General features: G+C 30.1%; 1 protein-coding gene across 2 annotated transcripts in view; it reads right to left on the bottom strand.

Annotated features, from left to right (window-relative positions):
* The window catches only part of LOC129962608 (kielin/chordin-like protein), a 70,311-nt gene that overhangs the window by 34,006 nt on the left and 15,796 nt on the right, over window positions 1–20,509 (bottom strand). The window contains exons 4-13 of one of the 2 annotated variants that reach the window (XM_056076429.1): window positions 17,124–17,264; window positions 13,952–14,161; window positions 12,855–12,881; window positions 10,524–10,748; window positions 9,598–9,657; window positions 8,855–9,082; window positions 6,888–7,154; window positions 5,979–6,170; window positions 4,893–5,078; window positions 167–352 (exon numbers count right to left, since the gene is read on the bottom strand). In XM_056076429.1, coding sequence (XP_055932404.1) covers window positions 167–352; window positions 4,893–5,078; window positions 5,979–6,170; window positions 6,888–7,154; window positions 8,855–9,082; window positions 9,598–9,657; window positions 10,524–10,748; window positions 12,855–12,881; window positions 13,952–14,161; window positions 17,124–17,264 — 1,722 coding nt within the window. The remainder of the gene's footprint in view (window positions 1–166; window positions 353–4,892; window positions 5,079–5,978; window positions 6,171–6,887; window positions 7,155–8,854; window positions 9,083–9,597; window positions 9,658–10,523; window positions 10,749–12,854; window positions 12,882–13,951; window positions 14,162–17,123; window positions 17,265–20,509) is intronic. The other variant, XM_056076430.1, reaches the window with a different exon arrangement.

Raw genomic sequence — 20,509 nt, 5'->3', positions numbered from 1 at the left:
AAAAACCCCAAAGGCTCTCCCTCCATATTCATTTATTTTGGAACCATCTGTAAAGATGATTATATCATTCGACGGTTCAGAGTTTAGCTGGTTGTGTTTCTGTCCTCCAGGTCGAACCAATTATCTATTGAGAAAAAGAAACCACATATTATTAAAAAGGCCTTACTGGTTGTTCCGTTACACACGCATGTCGGGCATGGGCCAAGGGTTGGATCATGATCTAGGCGACAGCCCTCCTTGCAGACGGGTAGGGTGCAGAGGGGGTCGCAGAGGCAAGAAGGACATCCGTTTGCCTCGTACGCCACGTGACAGAGGGGACCACATTTGACAGGAGCACACTGCAATTTGGGTGCTAATAGGAAACAAAATAAGGTTGAAATGATCATTCTAGTTTCAAATGGCCAAAGGACTGTTTAATGGAATTAGAATGGACTGTTTAATCGAATTTATGAACAAGCGGGTTAATTTAGTATCATAATAAAAAAAAACCTGGGTAAAGATGTATGTTCACGTGATTGCTTTAATTAGTATTAATTTCCAGAGTAAATTAATTCTACCAACAGGCCTCTAGGCAAGTATTTCGCATCATATATTATTCAGGTAACTGGACTGGTTAAAGTTACAATAGTGTAAGTCACATTTTCTTTGTTTCCAAGAAATTAAAGCAAAAGGTATTATAACTGATTTCATAAAAAAAAAAAATGCTATTCGATTTAGAAGTGTTGTTTGAATTCAAATTTAATATATGAAGTTGAACTGAAATGAGTTTATGCAGTTGTTATAGTTTTACTGCCAATGAAGATATCTTATACCACTGTGTATGAGTTATATTAATGTATTGACAATAAAATATATATAAAAATAATTTAAAACTTCAAAAAGTTATTTTTATTTTTATTTTTAAGAAATTGTTAAAAAGAATTATCAAACATTAAGATTGGATAAACAATTGTTCATTGTTTTCTTCGGTTTCGGAGTTCAGAATTTCCATCGGAATAAAATTGCCAAGTAATGACACTTTATATTCAACGGTCATTCAAAGGGAAAGGAAAATTTCATGTTTCAATGGTGAAATGTGCTCCAAAGGGTCAACCGTGTCCTTCTTCGCGTCTATAACTGATCTTTCTAGTGGGTACAAAAAGTCTTGATCTTTACCTAAAAATTACATTTACCAATCTTTGCTGATCTTAGATTAAGCTCAGAAAGTGGAAAACTATAATTCAATTTTTCTTTATGTAGTAGAGTAAGAATGGTCATTCAAAATCCTAATCTTTTGGACTTAAATTAGTGGGGTTATTGTTTGTCTTTCTACATTTATTGCAGTGCTCCAATAACTATAATAAGCAATGGGGATTAAAACATTATTATGACGAAAACTTACCTTCTGTTTCTGAGAAATTCTCTTCCCACTTAGACTTTCATTCATCATTGGTTTCAAGATCAAAGGACATTGAATATTTTCTTCAGAACTCATTACTTTTTTTTAATAAAATTCTAATACAGAAATACGAAGCCAGTCGGCACTACAGAAGCGTTTACAAACACAATCTGATCCGCATAACTTTGTTGATAAAGAAAAGAGCCTTTTCCTTACTCATTAATGTTTTCATTATGATCGGTGGGCTGTAAGCTCCGTATTTTCTATAACAGATATAATTATCTAGATCCAATTTCAGTGTGTAGGTGAGGGGAGGGGGGCTTCCTTTGAAAAAGTGAGTTTCAACCTTTGTAACTTAAATTCATCCAACTAAAGGGGCATCCTTGGATATTTCTCTATAAATTTAATTGCCTCTCATTGTTGTGATATCAACGACTACATACCATATTATTACCCATGAACGATTACATTTTCTAATAATTCTTATTCTGTAAATCAGAAGACTCACTTTAAGGATTTTTGCAGTTATCTCCCTTATCTAAATTACTTTTTTGAAATCTAAAGGAGCGTTTTAGGGAAATCTGAAACTTTAACAAATATGCTTTGGGGAATTCGAGATCACTGAAATGATAAGGAAGAGTGAAGTCAATTCTTTTTCTTTTTTTCTTGTTTTTAGGCATTTAACATTCTACTTAATACGAGTTGCCAATTGTTTGGAAAATAATTTTCCAACTTTCTTTTCAATTTATTCTACCTTCTCATTCTTTTTTTTTTAATTTTTCGTATACGAAGTATGCAAAAAGAAACCATTGTAATCGCTAAAAAAAATAATAAATTTTCAGATTTTCACGTGTGAGGGGAGGTCTGAATCGCCACTTTCAGACATCTCTAAGTCCTAAGAACACATTTTAGGATTATATCTTTTTGTCTCTAATCAGAATAATTCAAAACGCGTTTAGCTCACGGTTGAAATTTGGTATGGAATCTTTACACTAAATTTGCAAATTTCTTTCCAATTTTGAATGAAATCCATTTACAGGAAATTTGTCTATTTGTCTGAGTGCAAACCAAGCACTAAAATTAAAAGTCCAGACAGGCAACATTTGTAGTATTTTAGCTCTTAATGCTCAGATTTGTATTAAATTTTAAACTAAATGTATCAACTGACTGCTCATTTGTCTATGTGTACCTTCGCATATATGTTAATGTTATCTCTCAAGAATATAGCGACTTCAATACATGAAATTTGGTATGTGGTCTTAATATTAAGATTTTAACTTTGTGCTAAATTTTCATTCAAACAAAAGAATGCATACTTGTTTTTTCCTTATACTTCGAAGCATAAAACATTTAATGGCAGAATTCTAAAAAAAAAAAAAAAAAAAATGAAATTCTGAGGATGTATGACGTTCGAGGCTTTCCGCAAGACCTACAGTTCTTTGTGAAAGGAGAAAGTGGGGGTTTAAGGAGTATAAAGTGTCGGCGGGATCATTCACACTGGTTAAATGTGTGTATTTCAGTGATCAAAAATATATGAGTCTATTTTCATTAAACATTAGAAATCTTTATTCTTTTTTTCTACAGAATGCAATAATTTTCTTTATATGTGGTAAGAAAGGGGCCCAAAATCGAACAGATTCCAATTAGTAGAATATTCCGAATGATATATGATATTAATGATGTTTTGTGTATTTTACACTTTTTAAAGCATAGCAACATAAAATTTATATAACTTACAGAGAGTACATAAAAGAACTCCGGGATTTTAAAAAATCATATCGTGTTGACGGTCTGAGTTTGGTCAGATCAGTAAATTTTAAAAGAATCAGTAACTAATTAAATTTTATTTACACCAGTTTCAGTTTGCTTTTTCAATACTAGGTAGCATCGCATGTCATTAACTTTGAAGTAACGTAGCTGAGGTTCATTCCATAGTGCAGTGCGATGGCGACCTCCAAGATATGTTATCTGATTTATAGAAACTGGATCTGTTACCACTGTACAACGAAAATTTAGGTGCGAGTATGGTGGTAATGCGCCTTCGGACAAAACCATTCATTAATGGCTACATGCACTTAAAGAAACGGGAAGTATATTAAAACGAAAGTTATCTGAAAGGCCAAAAGTGTCTGAAGAGATTATCAATAAAATCCATATTTCCTATCAACGAAGTCCGAAAAAATTGTCTTTATGAATCAGTCTTTAGTTGGGCATACCCATATCAACTGTTCCTAAGGTGGCTCACAAAGTGTTCCGTCTAAAGGCATACAAGGTATATCTTGTACACGGAATCAAACCAATAGACAAAAACAAGAGACTAGGGTTTGTTGCTACTATGCTAGACATGATAGATACTAATAACGATGTTTTTAAAAATGTGATTTTTATTGAATTGGCCACTTTTATGTAAGCGGTATTGTGAATCAACACAGTTGTAGAACTTGGGGTTCATTGCTGACTCATGAGTTCGGGGAATATTAACGTGACTCACCGAAATTGAATGTTTGGTGCGGCCTCGAGTTATAAGTTCCCTTCATTTTTGTGGAAAATTCCATAAATGGGGATGTTATTGGGAAATGTTAGAAGAATATGTTTTCCTCCAGTTGGTTGATATTGAGGCGGATTAGGTCTACTTTCAGAAAGATGGAACACCACCTCACTTCAGTTTGCGTGTACGATAAGCATTAGATACTCGATTCGGCAACAAGTGGAATCGAGAGGCATGGTCTATTCCTTGGCTTCAAACGAGCCTTTATCTGACCCAATTAGATTTTTTTCCTCTAAGGATATGTCAAAAATCCTGTTTACGCTGAGAAAATTCAGGATGTAAACCATCTCAGGCAAAGAATAATCTCCTGCGTGGAAAACATCACTCCAGACATGCTGACCAAGGCATGGGAAGTGATTGAATACCACTTGGATGTGTGCCGTACAACAAACGGAGCACATATTGAAATCTACTATACGGTAAAATCTTGATAAATTAACCTTTAAGTACATATATATAACATTAATCTAATTTTATGATTGAATTAAAAAAATTGCATCAAAACCCCGGAATTCTTTTATGGACACCCTGTATTTATTATAAAACCTATAAATGTAATTCTTCAATTTATATACTATTGAGTACTGTCCTAAAATAAAATAGGTCCTTGTCTCGAACCTTTCATTAAATATTCTAATGTGTAATGGTAGTATGTCCTGATTTGAATCCATCGTTAAAATTATAATCAACTGAAATATGTTATTATTAAATACAGCAATAATCATCCTATTTATAATCACTTTTACAGATATTTTTTAATTTGTTTTAAATATTTTTTGTTTGTTTTAAGGATATTTTGTATCTAAGCATTTAGCATTCATGGCCCAACATTCATTCAGCTCATCAAAGCATTCAAATTTTCTGAAGGAAAGTTTATTGCAGCAAAAAAAAATTAAAATGCCCTTTAGATCTAGATTATGAATTAATTGAAAACATTTGAAAATATCTATTATAAACAGAACTTACGCTCTTGGTTCTCACACACACATCCAGGGCATGATCCCAATGGTTGGGGAGATGTATCCACTTTGCATCCTGGTTCGCATTTGGGGGGTGAGCAGAGAGAATCGCACACGCATGAAGGACAGCCGGAATTACTCAGGCTTTCCCTGCAAGTTGCTGGGCACTTCACAGGAGCACATTGCATGGTACCTAAGAAGACATAATATTTTTCATAAAAAATTATTTTGCTACATTTGCGGTGTTTTCAGTTTGACAAATAAGGGATTGAAATAATTTTAAATTCCTGTTTTCAGATTTTACCTCCTTTACTTTACTTTATTTTAATTACTTTTCTTAGAATATTTTAGATTAGATTCTAAAGCTATATCTGAAGAATACTGGGATGACATCAGATTTTTTAAGTGTAGTCAGATGGCAAAAATAGTAGCCAAACTTCTACTAAATTTGTTTCACACTCTAAGCTCGTAGTTAACTCACCACGAAGTTGGATTTCAGAGGCATTAAAATGCACATATAAGGCAAATTTCCGGTTGAATCGAGTCTCTTTTCTGCAATCATTTGACTGTGAAGAGTATATTGCTATTATGTCATTATGGAGAGTTATAAGATTTATATCAATGCAAGAGAATTGTATGATATCATTTAAACTCTAACATTTTCTCTGTGTCAATTTATAACTAATTTTTGATATATCTCGAGCATGTATCTCTCATTTTTACATACTTTATTTTAACTTAACCTGTTTCAAGTTTATAAAGATAGAATATTTTAAATAGACTTTCTATGACTTTCTATGACTTGCATATGTGTTAGTTTTGAAATTTTGTATGCGTATGTTTTCGATGACATTGTGGATATTTTCAAATATTTATATATATGGATATTTTAAAATCTTAATTAATAGTTAATCTATTCATTTAATTATATTTTGATTCATTCTGTCTATGGAGCAACTTGCTAGTCAGTTTTTGAAAAAATTGAGTTTAAGTTTCTGTCAGATTTGTAATAATGAACTCAAACTTAAAGGCAGAAAAACTGAAACAAATTGAAGCAAAAAAAAAAAAAAAAAATTATAGGAAGCATACTCACTTCCTTCTTTTTGGTTGGAATCACAAACACATCTGGGACATTCTCCTTCTGCAACATCCTTGTGTACACGGCAACCGACCTCGCATTTCGGTGGAGTACAAAGAGGTCCGCACATGCACATTGGACAACCGAGAGGATTCGACACTTCGTAGCAGTGGGCAGGACACTTAACCGGTGAACACGATATTTGAGCTGGAAGGGAATGTAGAAAAAAGAAAAATTATTCTAGACTTTTTTTTATACATTACGATGCGTCTTTTTATGTGAAAAAAATATGTTACGATCTGAAAGCCTATTGATTGAATAATTACCTCTAATTAGTATTGATTCATTAATAAACAATAGCAGCTGAAGTGTCCCTATATAGAAAGGACCTGAGACCCTAAGAGTTTATTTTTATTTGTATTGGCTTCCCATTCTGAAGTTACATAGGAGTTATTTAGGCACACAAATTTAGACATGGTTAAACGATGCTTGAGCTAACAGATTTCACGAATAAGACATAAATAAAAAATAAAAATTCACTTTTAATTATTAAATATATTTTCTTATAACATCGATTTTAATAAAATTTCATACTTACTCAATTTTAATAAATCAGTTTTTTTAAACAAAAAAAGGTAAATATTTGAGTTATTTGGTTAGGTTGCTATATTACCACAGTACACCTAAGAGTAACGCATTAATACGGCATTAAAATGCAAATTCAAACACATTTAAGATAATAATATTTAACACTATAAAAGGAACTCTTAAGCTTTTATTACCATAGTTAACCATTTTAAAAGACAGCTTTTATACCGCAATAAATGGGCATTTTTTAAAACATTCTTTCCTGTTTAATATATTTATGGAGCAATGAAACTGCACAGAAAAAGAATAAAATAATGTAAACACATCAATTTTTACCTCCTGGGCACTTGCATTCAGGACATTGTCCTTCCTGGATTTCGAGAGAGCATTCTGGGGCACATTTGGGTGGAGAACAGAGTTTATCCTGACACTTACATTCGGGACACTGTCCCTCTTTGGTCTCCAAAGTACATCCCGGAGCACACTTGGGAGGGGCACAGAGTTTTTCTTGGCATTGGCAGAAGGGACATGAATTGTGGACTGTCACTTCAGAGCATCCTTTGGGACACTGTACTGGTGAGCAGTGAGGTACGGGAGCACGAGCTACAGAATAAATGAATGCATACACGAATAAACATTTCTGTCCACATTAAAGTATAGATACGTGTTATTACTTGATGTATTCAATGGAGAAATTGTTTGATATTATATTCCTCTTATTTCGTTTAAAATACTGATTATATTTCTCATTAAAAAAGGGGTGTTACTATACTTAGTTAGTATGTTTATGAAATATTTTCTTATAGATGTGATGAAGAATTTAATTTCTAGATACTAGAACAATTTTCGTTCTGAGTAATTCAAACTAAATATGTTTGTAAATGATCCTTTTACTTTTGTTATAATCTATTTTTTGGATAAAATTTTAAAGAAATTCGCAATAATTTCCTATGATTTATCGTTAATCTTTGAATTCTTTATTTGAACCCTTGAGTGGTACAACATGTAATTAAATATTCTTCGAAAAGATGTGGTTTTAAATGCCAAAATCAATCAAACTGAGCATTTACGTCGAAAAGTTGAAAACTCCAAGCATTACGATCTTTACTTACCCAACACGCAAGAAATTCGAAATCAGTTATTTAATTCTTAAAATGCAATAAATCTTATTTTGTGTTGTTGAACATTGTTTTGTGTTGTTAAAACGTTTCAGACGAATGCATATTTATTACTAGAATATTGTGCTTAGTGTATGTCTTAGCAATATAGAAAAAGTTGAATCTTCTAGCATGGGATGAGCCAAGAAAGTGTTGGAGAAAGAGGGGGTCATATTAATTTAATATCTTATAATATTGCAAAGACTGAATAATTGCATAAAATAAGGTGACAAAGTTTTTAAAGCATGCCTATAAAGGCAGTATGACTCTTATATCCATTAAAGTCTAATTCCTAAGATGTATTTTTATTCTCTTGTTTGGGAAATATAAAAAGAGAAATTGCTATATTTGTCAAAAAATTCGACCTTGAGATTTTGACAATTTTTTTCATTTTAGATGTCTGTCTATTTATCTTTGAATACAATAACTCGAAAAGGCAAAGAACTAGATATAAGGAATTAGACATGTTGCCTTTGCATCCATAATGCATATTTCTGTTATATTTTGAATAAAATATGCCAAAAGAAAGTCTGTCAGTTAGTCACATGCATTTTAGAGCGTTAATTCACAAATTTAATGAGCTATATAGAAGTTTGGTGCATAACTTTAACATCAAAACTATACATAAGTATCAAATTTTGGATCAATTATGTCAAAAGGTTACAGTCTATCTTTTCGTGAGCATGTAAACTCAATAATTCGAAACCGAAAAAGATATCTGAAATTCGATGTTTATTATTTATTTCAAAATTACTGTATTAAGTTTTGGGACCCAGTTGAATAAACCGAAGAAATCAATTATGTACTCAATTTTCTTCAGTATATTTACCAAGTTTAACACAAAGCGTGCCATATTTCGTACATATACAAGAAAGTTGAAAGAAGAATATTTCCTTTTTCTTACATTTGTTTTAAGACTTTTTTGAATTATATAAATTCAGAAATTCAGTCCAGTTACATCATTATAAAAATTTAAAAGTTTGTGAGAAATTTTTCTCCGAAGAATCGAAACTGACACTCGGTGAATCATAATTCTACAAAACATTACAAATATAAGAAATAAAATGGTATATATTTAAAATTGCCAAGTATTCTTGCAGGCATTAAGCAAATTTGCATGTCCTTTTCATTGCAAATTCTTCTCACCTGTCAGTCTATGTCCGCAGTCATAAGTTGGGCAACATTCTCCTGGAACGTAGGTAGGGGTGCAATTCTCGTAGTCATCATTCGGTGGTCGGGGGCACTTCCTGTGAATGCAAGTGAAGTCTGGAGGAGTGAGGCACGTGCAAGTGACGCAATTGGTCGGATGCTCGTAATCCAAGGTATCTCCTACCTTATATTTGTTACCTTTGAATTCACAGAAATTGCCAGATTCTACAAGTGAAACAAGCAAGTGTTAATTATCAGAGGAATATGATTCTATTTAAAGTGATATGTATGGCTGTTAAATGAAAATCCTTTATTTTTATTACAAATGATTAAATAAAAATGTGACAAAAACGAAAGCCTCATATTCCTTAAAATTCGATTCAAATCAAAATTTTCCTAATTAATGAACAAATAATTAAATCTCTTTTAATAAAATTATACTTTTGCAGTAAAATAATATAATTCCGTAATTTGAAATTCACTGTAATATGCAAAACAATTCGCTTTAACGAAAGTCCAGTAACCTTAAGATTGAAAAGGGTTCAGTGTAAAACATATAGTATCAAAGTGATCTTTTTTCCATCTGAGATAGAAAGTGAGAAATGTGCATTAACTTCAACGAGCACATCCATATTTAGTTACACGTAAGACTGATCATAAGTGCTTTTTCCATTATCAATTATAATAAAATTATATAATACTAATAAAAGAAATTTATAAAGGAAGCAAAGTAATTTTACCTATATCTTGAGCGTTGAGCAGAGGAGCACTGCGATTCAGCAATCCTTCTTCAGGCAGTCCTGAAATTAAGAGAAAGCAATTTTATGAAAATTTTGGGAATACATTGCTTTTTAAATTTTAATCATCTGTTTAAACTATTTCATTGACTTATTTAGATATTAATATCATTTTAAACATTGCAAAGTGCAATTCGGTTGGAAATAACAGGAAATAAAGGGGTTAAAATAATAAAATTAATTTTTTTTTAAATTATGGAAACACATTGGAGAATTAGGCTGATAAAATGATTGAGTTATACATGAAAAATCTTTTATTCTCTATGCTGAAAAAAAAAATAAACCTCTGGATTTTAATAATTCTTTAAATGTAGTTTAGTACTTTCTTTTAAATGGAAATTCATACTCAAATGAGCCATGGCAGTTCTGAAATATACTATTCAAAATGCTCGAAAGATTTCGAAGCACAATATTAGCCTATATATGTACAATTGTATTCTAGAAGGCACATGGAGTTCCTCGTGTGTCCGTGTGGCACCAAATTCGATTCCAGTGGTTTGATAAAATTTATACCGTTAGTCCTCCAGGAGCAAGATCTTTTAGGTTTGCTCTATTATGTTGATAAAGAGAGAATATTACCCTAAACTCTGAAGAATATTAAATTCTCATAGCAATTATAAAATATACGCAAATACGCAATACCAGAGAAGCAGTCAAGAAAAATCTGTGGATATCCTAGAAGGCAGACTGTGTTCAAGTTAATCCAAATGCCAAAATATCAAATGAGTTTTCAGAAATATCAAATGCATATCAAAACCTTGATTTTTTCCCTGTCATCATGGGGTACTCTAAACTAACTTTCCTCAAAGTAATTAATAAACGAGTTTGTCAAATTGTCTAAAGGTTTACTAAAGCAATGGCTTACTTACCACAGAAGAACTCGATTGGACAACAGGTAGCTTCGTGGTAGATAGGCAAGCAACCCTGGGCCAACTTCTTCCTTTTCCTTTCCAAGGCACAATCGTGGATTTTACAGCTGTTTCCGTGAATGCCAGTCCAGTCTTCAGTGCATCTGCAGATGAGGCAAGGATCTTCGTCGGGATAAATCTTCTCGCCCAGATGATAAGTTTTACCGCCATATTCGCATGTCTTTACTAAAGAAAGAAAAGAAATTGTACTATATCATCTAAGGTCTATTAGGTCAATCAAACTTAAATGAACAGATTTTATGAACTTGCAATCAGACATTCGAGATTTTGTTAGATAATCCTAGCTCTTTGGTGATTTGAACTAAAGTAAGACATTTATGAATTAAGTAATTTTTGTATCGCTCTTGAAAAGTCTTATTTTCGTTTTAAGAAATGTAGTAATTTTAAAAGATTTCGGCATGAAGTGTTTGAATCTTGCAAATCTTTTAATGAAAATTTCGAGCATAGTTTAAAGGTAAATGATAATGATTTTTTTTAAATTCAAGATGATTATTTTAGATTTTATTATTTTATTTTATTTATTTATTTATTTATTTATTTTTTTTTTTTTGTCGAAATGTGCTTCATGTATAGAATGTTTATATTTAGACCTCGGATGAAATGGAGTTAGCCTTCAAAAAATCAGATCAATAGTTTCTAGGATATTTTCGGAATCAGTACGAAATTTATAATGCAGAACGGACTTCACAGATGTCGCCACGAATAATTCTATATTAAAACCCAGTCAAGAGATTCGGAATAAGAAGCTCTTAATGTTAGTTTTACCGTAATGCATTCCAATTATTCCAGCAAGATTTTTCTGCTTCGTTTATCTGTATCATATAAAATTATGTTAACATTATTATTTCAAAATCAAAACAGTTTACAATCATTATTGAAAGTATAGATTAAAGCTAATACATATATTATATATTTATCTCTACTCTATAAATATTTCTATATGTTATCAGTCTTTCCAACATGTTTGAGGGAGTCTGCAAAAAGGAATTATTAAACTCCAGATAAAAGTCTAAATTCTACATAAATGGGTATAAGAGGGACATCACATTAATCAATACTTGTAATAAATATAAATGTGTATGTGTCTTTCCTCTGTGTGCGAGTGTGTGTGCTGGCATCTTATAGGCTAGACTATTTGAGGCTATACACAGGCTATTGATAGGCTAGACACATTTGAAACATATGTACTTTGGAGGGTGGGAATGTGCATCTTGGAATAATTTTTAAAAATTAATTAAAATTTTTAATTAATTAAAAATTAAGCTGAATTTCGGCGTTTCTCCGAGATAAATACCGAAAATATGGCTGCACAAAAATGGATATTACACCGTTTTAAAATATAAAAAATTGTCTTTAGAATGACACCAATTTAATAGTCTGTTGGAGTTTTGTTAAATTTTGGCAATTTTTATTTTTATTTATTTATTTATTTATTTTTGCCTTATTTCTAGCAATCGATTCCAACAACAACGCTGCTACCCTGAAATTCAAACCATTTTTATTGTTTAAACAAATATTTAATCACGCAATTTCCTTTCATTGTTGAAAGTTAAAGGATAAGGATTCAGTTTAATATTTGTGCAGTTTACAAGACAGAGAAAAAATTAAGTTAGAGTATTTCCAAATTTAGATGATAAATGATTCGGATAAAAAATTGATATGTGCAATAAACAGTAAAGCGATTATAATAACACGCCTTTAATGTTTGGTAATTTGGCGGAATCATGGATATGAAGTTATACCTAAATAATTTATCTGACATTAAATATAACCAATATTCCTGGCGAACCAGCTGGTTCCCAGAGGTGACAAATCATTAATAATTTGTAAGTGAAATCTGATTGATTCTTAATTTTTTCTGGTCTATCTTTCTAATTCTCAACTGTCAATTCATGTTATAAAGAAAACTAAGAACTATTTTCATCTACCTAAGGATAAAAAATTTTTAACGCGAAAATTTACACTTTTTAAAAGGGTGTTCTGTGTATTTATTATCGCAAAATTGATTAGGAGCATCATTTTTTGAACAATTCGAGTAGCCATGAAACAACTTAAATTCATTTAATAAAATAATATATGCTTTATGAAAAAAATATCATTTATGGAAAAATCAGTTTTATATGGATAAAATCGGGGAATGATGATATTTAATTTTGAAATTTTTCAAAGTTTTGAATTAGTTTGAAAAAAGACTTGATATATGGGTTTGGGAATTACGGTTTTCTTAAACAGCCGAATAAAGGGAAAAGTAAGAAGATAGAATTTTATTACCTGGTTTTTGTTTGTCTTCTTCTGTGTCTAAAAGAAAAAAAAACAAATGTATTAATTTCATACAAAAAATATATATCCACAAACATACTCAAATATCTATAAATTTACAAAAGCATTATTGAAAAATGACAGCATTAATATATACAGAGACATAATCTATCATCTTTTTGCAATCGATTTCTTACGGTACTTATGAACAGCAATCTACCTATTGATCAAAATTACCTATTTCTTTTTTCCATAACTCTCAACTAAAATTTACCAAACTCTCTAATAAATTTCGAACTTTAAACTCAGATATTTTTTAATCAAGACAAAGCTATTATATATCACTTTTTTTTTCAAGGTTCAGTGCAATAAAGTTAAAAAATAAACTCGATTGAAACCTAAAAAGCAAAATTTCAAACAAAACTGTTATTGTACCAGTTTTTTTAAGAAATCCAGCAAAAAATGATAAAAACGTTTTTGACAGAAATTGCAAAATGTACATTGTACAAAAATATAAAGTGATCTTAAAAAACAATAAGCTCATGGAGAAAGAAAAGCTGTAAGAGTTCTTCATGAGGCCTCCCGAAATAGTCAACTCTATTATAATCCTTCGAAAATGATACGCGAAGTCCTACGAGTCCCGTCATTTTCCTAAATGGCAACTTTGAAATCCTAGCTTTTGAATTATTCATTACTAATGCGATTAGGGAGATCTGATAAACAAGTGGGATTTCTAATCAATATTTACAGAATCGCCTTCATTCTACTTCTGTCTTATTACGGAACTCTCTGAAAGACCAGATGGTCGATTGTTTAGAGCTGATTTTTAACAGGATAAAGATTATGCACTAGTGTTACTACCATGTCAATTTTGATATACATGATGAAAAAATTAGTTCAAAGCACTATACATTTCATATCGTTAAACTTATATCTATTAAATTTGACAAATATTTAGTTCTCGAATAATATGTGATCATTGGTAAAGTTTTTTTTTTTTCCCTTCAAAATATTGGTTAGATTTTCAATTTGAAATATTCAACCTTTTCCCTTGGATATATTATTGATCAAAACTTATTATGTGAAAGAGTAACAATATTTGCTCATACCGCATTCAATGCGTTCAGCGCAGCACTTTCCATCCTCGTAGACCTCTCTGCAGCTGTCGTTGAGCGGAGGTCCGAAATCCATGGGGCATTCCACAGAGATGCATCGGATTCCTATACCTTCCCAGCCTCGCTGGCATGAACATAATTGGCACGGGTTACCAGTGTTGATGTCCTCGCCTACTTGGTACAGACGACCGTGGAATTGACAGGCTGCAACGAAAAAGTTAACCCGTTAAGAGGTCTGCAGGATTACCGATTACATAATGATTCCTTTAAGCTGTTAGTCGTAATAAGGGTCCAAAATTGTTGTAAAAATGTTTGAATTTTAATTAAGAAATTAATCATTATCACTGGTTAAAAATCCATGAAAACGAAATCTAATAATGCGTTATTCATGTTAATATGTTTAAACTGTCCTTTAAACTTCAGGAAAATGCCTTTTATTCAATATCTAACATGTCTTCAAATAATTTATTATAAAGGGAAATCCTCTGTGTTTTTTAAGATTCTATTTACGCACTTTTTAGAAGTTTATTTATAAGGTTTAGATCCTAATAAATTAATTTTTCACATTAGTTTCAATTACATTCATTTCGATTTATTTTTGAATTTGAAGAAATTAAACATAAATTTTGTGATTACTTAATTATATTTACCTATCTTTTAAAAGTTGTATTTTATTCCCATTTAGACATAATTAATCTCACCTTACTTTCCATCCTCGTTTCAATAAATATGCAATTTTGTATTCATTAGGCTTCTTATTTGTTTCTCTTTTCCCTAAGACAGATAGAGAGAAAGTAAGCATTCCACAGGTTGAGAATCGTTGGTATAAACTGATTTGCCAGTAATTCAGTAAATATTAAATAACAGTAAAATAATTAGGATTCTGAATTACTTTCAAAAATGCTTTTGAAAAATAATGATAAGCCTATTGTAAAATCAAGGATAAAATCATTATACATTAAAAAAAAAATATTTTATGCAGAATTTGATCAAGAATATAGATAAATATTAAACAACTAATGAACTTTTCGTTTTAATTAATTATATATTTTATTTATATTTCCACATTCATTTAAGAAATGTTTCGTAATTATTATTATTATTATTATTTGCTACATATAAACATATTTTGATATACATTTTTAGCCAAACTTTGTTAAAATTTTATATTCCTGTAAAAAATTTTCAAAACAAACAGACATTAGCGACAAGGACATATTAAAAAATAAATAAATTTAAAATAGAAAAGTATTAAGGCATTTTTTCTTTCATTGTTTTCAATCCTAAATACATTTCCGCTTTTCGATAGCAACACTCACCAAGTAAAGGGTTTTGAAAACGACATTCATAAATAAAAAAAGAGGATGATATTGTTTTTTAATAGTTATGAGGAAGAATATCTTCATTGTAGTCATGTCATTTTATCAGACTTTTTCTTTTTGAAAGGAAGCTATCCTGTCATCATCGTTTCGACGGAAATTTATTCACTAGCTTTACAATCACACATCATTTAACGATGCAATAAAAATATAAACTGCCAGTATCAGTGTTGCTGTTGCTCTTTATATTCTTTTGCCTGGAGTTCTTGAAATTTTCTGGAATTATAATCTTTTAAAATTTTAAAGTACAGGCTTTATTATTATTGTTAAGTTTCAAGAAATAACAAATTAGAATATAGATTATATTAGACGGTTTGTCCGCATCATGTTAGAACAATCTTTAAATGCCAATATATTTTATAAAAATATCTTTTACACGTGTACTGTTAGGTATTTGTGACCACAGAAACATGAAAAAATGATTTATTAAAACATTTTATATTGAGGGGTGTCGATATAGTCACCGTTGAAGTTAAAATACTCCGAGAAAGATTAATTTTCCTACTTTTCGTCTTTTGATTGTGCTTCGTTAATTATAAAAAAATATGATTTCCCTGATGGAGATTGTAACTGGCACTCAGATTGATTTCAATTGTCTCAGAAAGTGCAAGTTTGTAGCGTTTTATTAAAACTACGAATGGTTAATTCTGGAATGAAATGAAAGCTGCCAGTTGAGAATAATACCCTTCTTTCAATTAATCTTGTGTATTTATAAATTTTCTGTTTATGATTTGACTGTACATGTACTTCATATACATGTACAATTATTTTTTTAGTATTCTGACGTAACACTAAAATTGTAATAACGCTTTTCCCCCTCTTAATTTATTCTTAAAAAGAAAAAAAACATCCATACTGTTACTTTATTAATTATATGTTTAGTAACTTAAATATTTTTTTGCTGAAACAAATGTCTAGAGCAAAAATTGATAATTCTTTGTGAAAAACCTCATTTATCTTTCCACGTATCGTAAAATTTCTACTGCTATTATCTTCTAGAGCCAATTCTTGGAAACAAAAATAATTTTTACGACTCTTACCGAGAAATGCCTTATCGTAATACAAAAAAGAGCATGTTTATTTGTTTCGTTTCTATTGTTTAAAGCATAGGTTTCCACTTCTTAGTGCAATTCAGTGCATTATATTTCTTGTCCAACATCAGTGACTAACAAAAATGTAAGAATATTCAAAGTTTTTAAACTGCAGAATCTTTTGAAAATCGTTATTCAAATAACACTAGATATTCTTTGTAGTTTTTTAATTAACATTAAATAAATGAAAACATTTTCTCAGCCGCAAGCTTTATTTATTCATTTTAATATACGAAATACATAACTCATATTTGAAAGAAAAAATAATTTTGTAGCACAATATTTATTTAATAAAATCAAATTAAACCTTATTTAAACCATTCCTAAATTGTAATGCTTCCATTTAAATAGAAAAATAGAAAAGTAAGGAGATAATTATTTTAGTACAGGGTTTTATCATTTGTTGCAGCGAATGTATTATTTCATTCTTCAGCATATCTAGCAATTTCAATTCAAACACATCTTGGGAAAATAATTGTTTTCTATCGCTCAAATTCAAACTTCACCTTAATTTTAATTTCTAAATTGAGCGAGCTCTTATTTTCCTAAGATGAGTCTAACACACGCCGAAACCGAAATGTTGTCCAGGAAATAATATTTAATCTTAAATCAAAAGAAATCTAAAGATGAAAGAAAACAGTTTTTCCAAGAAAATGATGACTAAAATGTAATTTTTATATAAAGAATATTTCTTACCTTTATCATCCACAGTAATTTCCTTGGGGCAGTTGAATTTCTTTGGACATTCGGACCCTTCCTCATACACCGGCGTACATCCCTTCACTTCGTAATGTTTAAAATATCGTTTGTCGCATTTTTTAATAGCGTCGCTCTTCTCTGCAATAAAAAAAATTGTTAACTGTATAGGATAAGTTTATTGAAAAGCCAATGAGCGATTTACGAAATATGCAAGTCTTTGCATTAAATACTGAGGTTCCTCTTTTATTAAATTGATCAATTCAATTTGATAACTATGAAACATATATGATTTGATTTATTTATTATGGAGTCACATGGATGGGGGAGGACACCTCGTAATTGAGGATGTGTAGCTTCCGGGATGGTGGTTGATTCTCCCCACTCTTGTGGGTACAAGAAAAGGTGGGCTCCTCTCATCGACGACAGGACGTACTTCTTAAGGGAAGGATTGTACCGTGGCCGGTGATGGCCCATAGGATTCAACCACAGTTCCCGCCAGTGTTGCTGTTGGTCCGATCATTCAAGTTTTTCTGTGCGCCTTCTGCCGGGTCGGGATAGTCAGTTTGTGATTATTTATTATGGCATTGTGACTTCTTAGCATCAGCATATAAGCGCACTTTCTTTTCAACAGACGCTTGGTGTTTATAATTACAGTAATACCCCAGTGACAGCAATGAAATAAATAAAAACCTGAGCAGTTGTATTTTACGAGTTCTTAATATTATCAATTAAAGTAATGATTAACAAAAATTGTATTTTTCGCAAATTTATTTATTTTTTAATCTGTCTTTTAACCCTCCAGCTGCGTATCCCGTGATCCAATCAATCCATTTTCTGTTGCATCCCGCGTTTTTCGCAGTTTAGAATGTGTGTTTATTTTTACGATTACAGATTACGATCTAGAATGTTTATTTTTACGATTACAGATTACGATTTAGAATGTTTATTTTTACGATTTTTATTATATTATATTATTATCGGGTACATATAGTATCAGTTCACTTTCATTGAAAAATATTTGAATTTATTTGCAAACATCGCATTTAAATAATGATTTTAAAGAATTACGCAGCCAGAGGGTTAATGTGTTTTTATTTCTTTCTTTCTTTGCCAGTAAAGATGCCTTTTTCGTTACATTTTTCAGGAAGTTTCAAAGAAATAGTGTATAAATTATTAATAGATTTAGAAATGATGCTCGAAATTAGATTAATGAATAATTATATTTACGCACTAAAAAAAGAGCAGAGGATATTTCAGTTTCACAAACTCCACACACGAACCAGCACTTCATAGAAAAATACCATAGGAGACAATAAATGTTCTTTTTTTTTTAATAAAGAGTGAATTTTATATAAATTTGTTTCATGAATAACAATGAGAAAAATATAAAAGATTGTATGAAACCATACATATGACCATTTGAAAATCCATTGCACAATCTGCAACCAAAGCAGTCAAAGTTTTCGTGTGTAATAATGCGTTTGGCCAGTGTTCCAAACTTCAAAATATGTGCTTATTTTAATTCATTTAATTTTTATTAATAAATTTCCAAATAATTATTAATTAGCAATTAGTTTAGATTATATTTAATTTAATTTTTATTAATACATTTTTAAACAATTATTAATTAACAATTACTTTAGATTATATTTAATTTAATTTATATTAAGACATTTCTAAATAATTATTAAAATGCAATTTATTATTTTAATCTATATTTAAATTAAAGTAACAACTAGTCTTAAAAAATCGCATGACATAGTTAAATATTTCAAGTGTTCTTTATGTTATTTGAATTACGTTTCTGCAAGTAGGAGATATGTACTAACTACGGCGTTAAATGAATCGGTAAATCAAGGATTAAGTGATCCAATCTATTGAAAAAAAATTTCGATTACGTTACATCTCATAAGTTATGGTAAACACTGAATGTACTTTCAATAAATATAAATAAACCTGGCCTTGCAAACTTTATCATAGCAAAGATAGAACGAAAATAACCAAATGAGATTTTAATCAATACAAATCATAGTTTATTGCTGTTAAAATATATGTTTAAAAAATTTTGGATACCCTCAAAGTTTCGAAAACTTGTAAAATTGTAAATAATAATAATAATAATAAGATGCATTTTTGTCAAACAGACAATTATAAATCAATTTGAAAAAGATAATTTGATGTTTGTGTGTACATTTAGTGTTGTTCAATATAATAAATTTGATGAATAGAAATGAGAACTTTTGCGCATATCTCATTTTCATAGCTGGGATTTACCATGCCTTATTTTTAACGCATTAAATTTCTGGCTGTTTGCTAAAGTAAAATATATTATTTAATTAAATTATACTTGTTATATATGTAATTCATTACGATAAATAATAATCAAAAGTGTTGTGAAGATAAAAATCACAAGGCCTTTTTATACGTCATCAGTACAAAAAAAGGCACCTGCCGGAAAAAAGTGGATTGCTAAAGAAGAAATGGAAAATAATTAGGATCTGTCATAATTCATATCACTGTTAATGAAAGAGCTTATAACTTTATTTAATCTCTTTCTATATGACCCATATTTCAATAGTAACAAGTTATAAGGATTCAATGGTATGAATAATTATAATTAGTCTCAATTCGGCTCATAATGAATGAATCCGGAAAGTTTCTGTCATTGCTTTTTTTTTTATTCTGTTTAAAAAGTTTTTTTTTTTTTTTTTTTTTTTGTCAAATCGAATAAAGGAAAAAAAAACTAATAAATTTTAAGGAAATGTGGAGCGCATGATATTTTTTAATTTATCAAATAAAAAAAATCCAAATAGAATTTTTGACAGAGAGATAATTGTTCCTACTACAATTAAAATAAAAGTATCTCTTAAATTAAAATCCATAACCTTAGACTTACATACCTATATTAAGATTATTGTTCTAAAAAGCTGGAATTCATTTTGATTTTTAAAATAAAGACGACTTTTACCCTTTCAAAAATCTTATTAATTATAAAAAGGATATGGGCATTATTCGTACAACTATTACGAAATAATATAAGTTTTTGTCGAATGGATTTTTTTTTTTTTTACCTTAGCTTGGCTTTGTAGATGAGAAATCAAGAAAAAAGAATTAAGAGAAATAAATGTCCATTAAGAAATTATATAAAACTAACAAATGTGAATAACAGCAAAGCGTATGATGAAATTCAATCTTGTAGTTCGCAGTTTCGGGAAAAAGATATATGATTTCGAAAATTCTTTCAAATAAAATCATTTTGTCGTCCAGTATATCTGAACAAAAGTTTCAAGCGAATAATAACACATCAACTTTCAAAATAGACCTCCGCAGTTCTTCCGGTAGGATGAATAAATGCCATCGGGATGTGGCTATCAAAACTAGAC

The sequence above is a fragment of the Argiope bruennichi genome, chromosome 3, assembly GCF_947563725.1.
Source record: "Argiope bruennichi chromosome 3, qqArgBrue1.1, whole genome shotgun sequence".
Lineage (NCBI taxonomy): Eukaryota > Metazoa > Arthropoda > Arachnida > Araneae > Araneidae > Argiope > Argiope bruennichi.
The sequence above is the reverse complement of the archived record's forward strand: the minus strand, read 5'-3'. Positions and strand labels throughout refer to the sequence as shown.